General features: G+C 34.2%; 1 protein-coding gene across 2 annotated transcripts; it reads left to right on the forward strand.

Annotated features, from left to right (window-relative positions):
- The first annotated feature begins 1,441 nt into the window (after positions 1-1,441).
- LOC139843942 (kinesin-like protein KIN-12B) lies at positions 1,442-7,842 on the forward strand. 2 transcript variants are annotated; one of them, XM_071834128.1, is made up of 16 exons: positions 1,442-1,753; positions 1,851-1,985; positions 2,105-2,188; positions 2,272-2,397; positions 2,492-2,551; positions 2,629-2,775; positions 2,954-3,049; positions 3,163-3,305; positions 3,397-3,546; positions 3,853-3,982; positions 4,267-4,591; positions 4,682-5,214; positions 5,774-5,872; positions 5,975-6,127; positions 6,428-7,201; positions 7,612-7,842. In XM_071834128.1, exons 1-16 carry the CDS (start codon positions 1,442-1,444, stop codon positions 7,840-7,842), a joined length of 3,498 nt encoding a protein of 1,165 aa, XP_071690229.1. The 2 variants fall into 2 exon arrangements, with proteins under 2 accessions (XP_071690229.1, XP_071690230.1); XM_071834129.1 differs by having other exon boundaries at positions 4,267-4,531; positions 4,691-5,214.
- The last annotated feature ends 261 nt before the right edge of the window (positions 7,843-8,103 follow it).

The raw sequence follows: 8,103 nt of genomic DNA on the forward strand, positions 1-8,103 counted from the left end.
TGTTTTCTACTTCTTTTATTCTTTCTTTTCTTTTACTACAACATTTTAATTTAATTCTTTTGTGTGGATTTAAATTAGAACTTGGGACAAGTTTCTTTTACTATTTTTTTAAGAACTCTATAACTAAATTTTTACTTGGTATTATATTTAGTGAATAAATTTAATTTAATTGTTTTAGTTATTCAATTATATGAGCCCTGTTCGGAAAATAAAAGTGGATCCTATTATATATATGTAACTGCAATTTTTTAATTATTACCTATAAATTGGTGGAATCGATGCCGAGTATTGGAGCCAAACGAGGAGTATTGAAGCGGAGTATTGAATTATGGAGTATTCAACATTGATTATGTTTTTTAAATTTTAATAAATTAGTAATTACAAATGGATTTATGTATGTAAATCAGACCTAAATATATAATATTAAGATATATTTTTTTGGCACTTATAGATATTGGAACCTGTTCGGACACAGGCTTTGCAATATCCTTGCTAGCACAACTTTTTGTGAATTTTCTAACTGCAAACTATAAACCTGTGTTTAAAAAACATGGCCGAGGTTGTTGAACACATATAGATCAAGGTTTTTTTATGGTTAGGTAACTCAAAAGCTTGTGACATTCTTCAACCCTATATATGGCTCTCATAGCCTTCGTTACTGTAAACGATGAGTAGATGTGGAATTTATAGACTTAGTTTTATTTTCTAATTAATGGATGTTATTGTTATGTAGTTTAGTTAGTAGACTTATAAGCCGAATGGAGTTGTGTAAGTGTACAAGGCCTTTGTAGTCTATCTTACTTTTGTGTTGTAATTTACAATTTTCACTATTTGTGAAAAATTGTCATCTATTTAAATTCTTGTTTTTTTGTCAAAAAATAAAATACATAAATAATTAATGAAGTAATTAATAGTGATAGACTAAGATGGATTAGATGGTTATTAATATGTTAGCAAGTTATAAATTATAATGATATGATATGATATGATATGATAGGAGTACAATTCTATATGTAGTATATTTTTGATAAATCTTAAACATAATTTTTAGGGTTTCGATTGGAAACATCGATTTTTTTTATTTCTCTTATTGAAACTACCAAAAAAAAAAAAACTACCGAAGTTTTGTAATCATCTTACTTAGAAATTTAGATCGTTACAGCGTTACACTCGACGAAAAATAAACTCAAAATGTTATGAGCATCGCAACGTCATAAACTATCAGGGTTAAAAATACATAACCTTATTTTTAAAGGGGTACAATATGAACAATCACAAGTGATCATCCGATTCAAATTCATCCCCAAAATTCAATTTCAAACTCATTTTTCAAACCCTAACGGCTACATTTTCACACACACACACAGAGCCTGTTTCTCTCTGTATCTTACTGCAAATCTTTCATTCGCTGTTTTTCACACTTGAATTATAGTTCGAAGAAATGAAGAAGCAACCAAAAAGCACGATTTTGAGAGAAAATTCATCAGATAAGCCACCATTAAACCCTAATTCTATGAAGCACAATCGAAATCGAAAGCAAAAGGCAAACAACGAGAATACTCCTCCGCCTTCTAATATTAACATCATTCCAGATTCTCCCTCTTTCACCGGTAAACCCTCGCCATCTGTTGCGAATAAATTGAAATCGCATCTCCCTCCTAGACCTCCGTTTTCGAATCCACTCAAGCGAAAGCTCAGTAACGATTGTAATAGTGTTAATGGCGTCTCTGGATCTTCAGATACAGGAGTCAAGGTATACTTGATATTTAGCCCTAATTTATACATACTTTTTCTTTATACTTTTATGTTGTAGTTATTATTAGCTGAACTGAATGTTTTTCATTTATTAGGTTATAGTGAGAATGAGACCTCCTAGTAAAAGTGAAGGAGCAGAAGTGATAGTCCAGAAGACTGCTGGTGATTCGTTATCGATACTTGGGCAAGATTTCACTTTCGACGCTGTAGCAGACACAGTGTCTACTCAGGCAAGTCACAAATGGAATTTTATTTTTCTATTCAGTTATTGGTTTATGAAAAAAAAAATCAGATTTATTGATTTGTTGACGTAATTGGTTAATGTTTGTTGTTTTGCTTTGATTTACAGGCTGATATATTTGAGCTTGTTGGAGCTCCTCTTGTTGAGAACTGTATTGCAGGGTTTAACAGTTCTATATTCGCATATGGACAGGTAATATATATACTCGCACTATTTTTTTATATGTTTTTGTTGCTATTTTTGTTAATAATGTAATGTAATTATGATTCGCATAGACGGGGAGTGGAAAGACCTACACAATATGGGGACCAGCGAATGCTTTGTTGGAAGAGAATTTATCTTGTAAAGAACAGGGCCTTACACCCCGTGTGTTTGAACGACTGTTTTCTCGCATAACTGAGGTATTTTTCTTATATATTCTCATACTTAAATTTAGGATATTCTGAAAAGGTAAATTTTGTCATTAATTAATTGTGGTTTACTTATTTGTTGTAGGAACAAAATAGGCATGCCGACAAACAACTTAATTATCAGTGCCGTTGTTCTTTCCTTGAGGTAACATTATCATATATCGACAACACATTTATTTTTGTTTTCACTTTTGTATTGAATGCAAAACATTTTGTTTTCAGATCTATAATGAACAGATCACTGACTTGCTGAATCCATCTCAAAGAAATCTTCATCTAAGAGAGGATACTAAAAATGGTGTGTACGTTGAAAATCTGACTGAAGAGACTATTTGCAATTTAAATGATGTGACACAGCTTCTCAGAAAGGTATCATCATTTTTTTTCTTTTTCTTTTTGGGTAAAGGGTTTCTCTTACATATGACTGATAGACTAATAATGTATAGTAATTACGTGTTACGTGTACTGTTAGACACATTTATTATCATGGAATTGATGAAATACACTTTTGTAAGAAAATATTAAAAATTGCTCATAACATATGCAGGGTTTGTCAAATCGAAGGACAGGAGCGACAAGTATTAATCTTGAGAGTTCCCGCTCACACAGTGTATTTACCTGTGTTGTTGAGTCACAATGCAAGGTGATAATTTTGTTTTTCTTGTGTTTTACATAACCAAAGTTATTATATAGTGTGTTTTGCAAATATCCTGTTTGAATACAAAAAGCCTTAATTCTAACTTTCTAACTATGTAGAGCATAGATGGTCTGAGCTGCTTCAAAACAAGTCGAATGAATCTTGTTGACCTTGCGGGGTCCGAGAGACAAAAGTTGACTGGTGCAGCTGGAGATCGTTTGAAAGAAGCTGGTAATATCAACCGTTCTCTTTCGCAGCTCGGGTATGTTATTTCATTTGGTTGCATTGTAAACTTCAGTCTCATTTTAAAAATGTGTGTTTATAATATGATTTGATTTCTATTGGATTTGCAGAAACTTGATCAACATTTTAGCTGAAGTATCGCAAACAGGAAAGCAAAGGCACATCCCATACAGAGATTCAAAACTGACATTCTTGTTGCAGGAATCACTTGGCGGAAATGCAAAACTTGTTATGGTTTGTGCAATTACTCCAGCTCAGAGGTAAATATATGACCATTATGGAGTAGGCAAGATGGGTGTGTTGGGTCGGTTGGTTGGGTAATGGGTCAAAACGTTTTAATTTACACTGGTTGTAACACACCAGGTTTTGTCTGGTCTGTTCCTGTAACTTCATTTTGCTGAGTTGATCTGTCCTCCTTCTGGATATATTTTTTCCCATTTAAATAAAAACAGCCCTATATAAATGGGTTGAAGTTACCCCTTTAACAATATCTATCTACCCAGTCAACTTCTCTTTTTATTTTCCTTCCCTTTTTTAACATGAAAGGAAACTTTGTTCTCTTTCAGCTGTAGAAGTGAGACGTTAAGTACTCTGCGATTTGCTCACCGAGCCAAAGCTATCAAGAACAAGGCAGTTGTTAATGAACAAATGCAGAATGATGTGAAAACATTGCGTGAAGTGATACGTCAGTTGAAGGTATCTTTTCTTGTAATTTGCAAATATTATAATTGTTGTAGCTCTATCCAAGTCCTAGACATACGCTTGTAAAATATGTACCTTTTTGTTTTCACCTTTTAACCCTTAACTTTTCTGTATATACAATCTTTTTGCAAAACCTGTATACCTACATATATATATAGAAATGGCACCAAGTCAGTTAAATTCACTCGAAAGTGCTGTAGATTATTAGTTACTTTCTGTATTGCTACCTTTTTTTAGTGGTACAGCTACTAAGTACGAACTGTGATAACATATGACAGGATGAACTAGTACGTATGAAGTCAACCGGAAATCAAGCTGACCGAAGTGCAGGACAGGTGACAGGGTGGACTCCTCGTAAAAGCATGGCCCTTTTGAAATTCAGCTTGAATCGCCCTCTGATATTACCTCATGATGATGATGATGGAGATGAAGAAATGGAAATTGTTGATGAAGGTGAACAAGTTCCTTTAGCTACCCCCGAAAACTGTAATTCAACCACAGTTGGCATCACATCTCTTGTCCGAAAAGATTCTGGTGACAGTGATGTCACTATGGAAGATACATCCGAACAAGTTGTAAATCCAGAGCAAACAATTGCTCAAAATCTTGAAACTAAGGGTGATAATCAAGATTTTTCAAGAAACGAATTGAGTAATCATATTTTGACGGTTGATTTTGGGGATTGTGTCAAACCTAATTCACCTATGGTGCCTTCTGAAGTATCCCCAGTACTAAAGTCACCGACTTTAAGTGTTTCACCGATAACTAACAGCAACAGCAGAAAAAGTTTAAGGACTTCAACAATGTTAACTGCTTCTCAAAAGGCGCACACACATACAGCAAATCCCGAGGCTTTGGAAAATTCTTGTCAAAAGCCTTCAAATAGCGTTAGCTTGAATGCTCAGTCTGCTCGTTTGGCTGCCAGTCTCAATTGCGGCCTTGAAGTATTGAATAAACATCAAAAAGGTCATCCTTTTGGACGATCCTCTTTCAAATTTCCTTACAAGCCTTTGGATATTAAGCCAGTGGAGGTTAAAAAAGACATTGGTGTGCAAGCTTTTCTTCCTGGTAATGAGTTAGGAGAAGAGGGTACAGACTTGTTTTTGTGCAGAAATTGTAAGGGTGTAAGCTGTACAAATGTAAAAGATGGAGATGGTTTGGGCTTGCAGTTGATTCCCGTTGATGGTTGTCAGTTGGCTGATCAAAATAAGCAGTTGGTTCCCAAAGTATGTATTATGTTAATATCAAGTTTTTACTATGTTCATTTCTTTAGCAAACGATGAGTATATTGGGTAACAGATCCTACAGATTTGAGATGTAAGGTGCAAATTCTGTAAGGATCCTGTAACAAGTCGGGTTGGGTTATCTCGAAACACATTTTCTGAAAGAAAAAAAAAACTATTATCTTTGTTATCTGAAAGAAAAGAAAAAAAAACTATTACGTCAAATATGATTACAAAAAGTATGTTATGTCAGTAACAACCAACTTTTTTGTATGAATTATGCTTTGTGTGATTTTTGACTTAGTGCAAATTCTGTAAGGATCCTGTAACAAGTCGGGTTGGGTTATCTCGAAACACATTTTCTGAAAGAAAAAAAAAACTATTATCTTTGTTATCTGAAAGAAAAGAAAAAAAAACTATTACGTCAAATATGATTACAAAAAGTATGTTATGTCAGTAACAACCAACTTTTTTGTATGAATTATGCTTTGTGTGATTTTTGACTTAGTACATGGGTTGAAATTGCCACCCTTGATAACTGGTTAATTTTATCATTCTGTAGGCAGTAGAGAAGGTGTTAGCAGGAGCTATAAGGAGAGAGATGGCTCTAGAAGAGCTATGCGCTAGACAAGACTCAAAAATTAAGCAACTTAATCACTTGGTAAGCTTTTTTTTTTCTTTTTTTTTTTTTTTGATTTTTTAAATGCTAACATATAAGTAAATTTGAACTTAAACCTTTGTAATCATTTCTATACTATATCAGTTGCAGCAATACAAACATGAACGTGAGTGCAATTTGATTATCGGACAAATACGAGAAGACAAAATTGCCCGTCTTGAGAGCTTGATGGATGGTATCTTGTCTGTGGAAGACTTTAAAGAGGATGAATTGGCTTCTTTAAAAACTGAGAATAAGGTACGTATTTTAATTCGAATTGACTGTAAAACTTTGATGTTTTTACATTCGCTATAAATGAGCTCGTAGCAAGCCAAAACAGGTTGAACCCAAACAATTTTTTTCCGCTGTTCTAGTGAATATTCAATTTGTATTGTCTTATATCTGATTACGAAAACAGTATTAAATTTCAGACAACATTGAACCTGATTTACAGATTTTAGCTAAATTTTTTGTCTTGACCCATTTGAGGGAATATACCCGTAAGTAAAATGTTGAAGTTGTAATCATTAGTATTTAATCCACTTTCTTGTTACTCAGATTATGAAGGAAATGTGTGAGAACCACACAGAAGTTTTAAGGACTGAAATCGAGGTAAAGAGAATTCAAGATGAATTGGAACGTTATCAAAACTTCTTTGACCTGGGAGAGAGAGACGTATTGTTGGAAGAAATACAAGACTTGAGAATCCAACTTCAGTATTATACAAATTCTTCCTCCAATAAGTCTAAAAAAAGCAGTGCCCCCTTACAAATAACGTATCCATCTGAATCCGCTGATCAAAGATCTGAATCTGCTGATCAAAGATTTGAATTGGAGAGAAAACGTTGGAACGAAGCCGAACGCAAATGGATATCTCTCGTTGAAGATTTGGAACGGGAACTGAACGCTAGCCGTTTGCTTGTCGAAAAACAAAGAAACGAACTTCACACCGAAAAAGTTTGTTCCAAAGAGCTTAAAGAAGCCATGCAAATGGCCATGGAAGGTCATGCTAGAATGCTGGAGCAATACGCTAATTTGGAGGAGAAGCATATCAATCTTCTTGCATCTCAAAGAAGAATCGATGATGGAATCATTGATATTAAAAATGCAGCTGCACAAGCTGGCGTGAAGAATGTCGAGTCTAAGTTTATTAATGCACTGGCAACAGAAATTTCAACTTTGAAGGTGGAAAAGGAGAATGAAAGACGACGTTACAGGGATGAGATTAATGGGCTTCAAGCCCAATTAAAGGATACAGAGGAGGCGGTACAGGCTGCTGGTGAAGTTCTTGTTACACTTAAAGAAGCAGAAGAAGCTGTTGCAGCTGCTGAGGTAGTTCTTTTTACTGTTCTCATGAAATGGTCAGACTAAGCTGTTGAAAGATTTAAAAATTACCTTATTTAATCCCATTAGGGTTACATGAATGCTTGACAGTATGTATTAGTTTTATGTCTAGAGGGTGTGAAATTAACGTGTCAGTCTGGTTGTATAACAGGTCAAAATTAGTCTATTCATTACCTCTTTTTCTTGATAATTGATGGTTTGAACATGAATACAGAGCTACGTTATACAAACAATATTACATTTTCTTCCAAATACAAATATTTAGGACATTTAAATTACATGTTTAGCGACTTTCTACTAGTTTAATTCATTACATGTGTACCCATTTGTGTTTATCTAATCTAATTTCTCTAATGAATAATTAAAAGTTCCATGTTATTCAAACTTTTACTTTATAGGCACGTGCAAGGGATGCGGAACAGGAAAAGGAGAAGGCTTGCAAACAAATTGAAAAGCTGAAACATAAGCAGCTGGTTGATGACATGCCAAAATATGGGGAGACGAATAACACAAAAGACCGACTATGGCGAGATGAATTTGACAAATCCGACATTGAAGATGAACGGGATTTGACAAAATTACCAGAACCCTCTTCGTGGTTCTCTGGGCATGATAAGTGCAACATTTAGGTAATGTGAAATTCGTTATGTAGTCCAACACGTTGTATTAAAAGAAAGTTGTTGTAAATTGTGGTTCTCACCAATTGTGAGGGTCAATGGATTGGTTATCATCTCCTACCTTTTATCATTTTCAACTTTTTGCATGAATCTGAATCTATTTCTACTTGTATGTGTAGAAAGCACTACAATTTGTGTATACCTTCTGTGCAAGAAGATATGAAGTTTTGGTATTGGGTTTCAAATATGGACAGGTTGGGTTGGCTGGGTAAA

This window comes from Rutidosis leptorrhynchoides, chromosome 4, assembly GCF_046630445.1.
Source record: "Rutidosis leptorrhynchoides isolate AG116_Rl617_1_P2 chromosome 4, CSIRO_AGI_Rlap_v1, whole genome shotgun sequence".
Classification (NCBI taxonomy): Eukaryota; Viridiplantae; Streptophyta; class Magnoliopsida; order Asterales; family Asteraceae; genus Rutidosis; species Rutidosis leptorrhynchoides.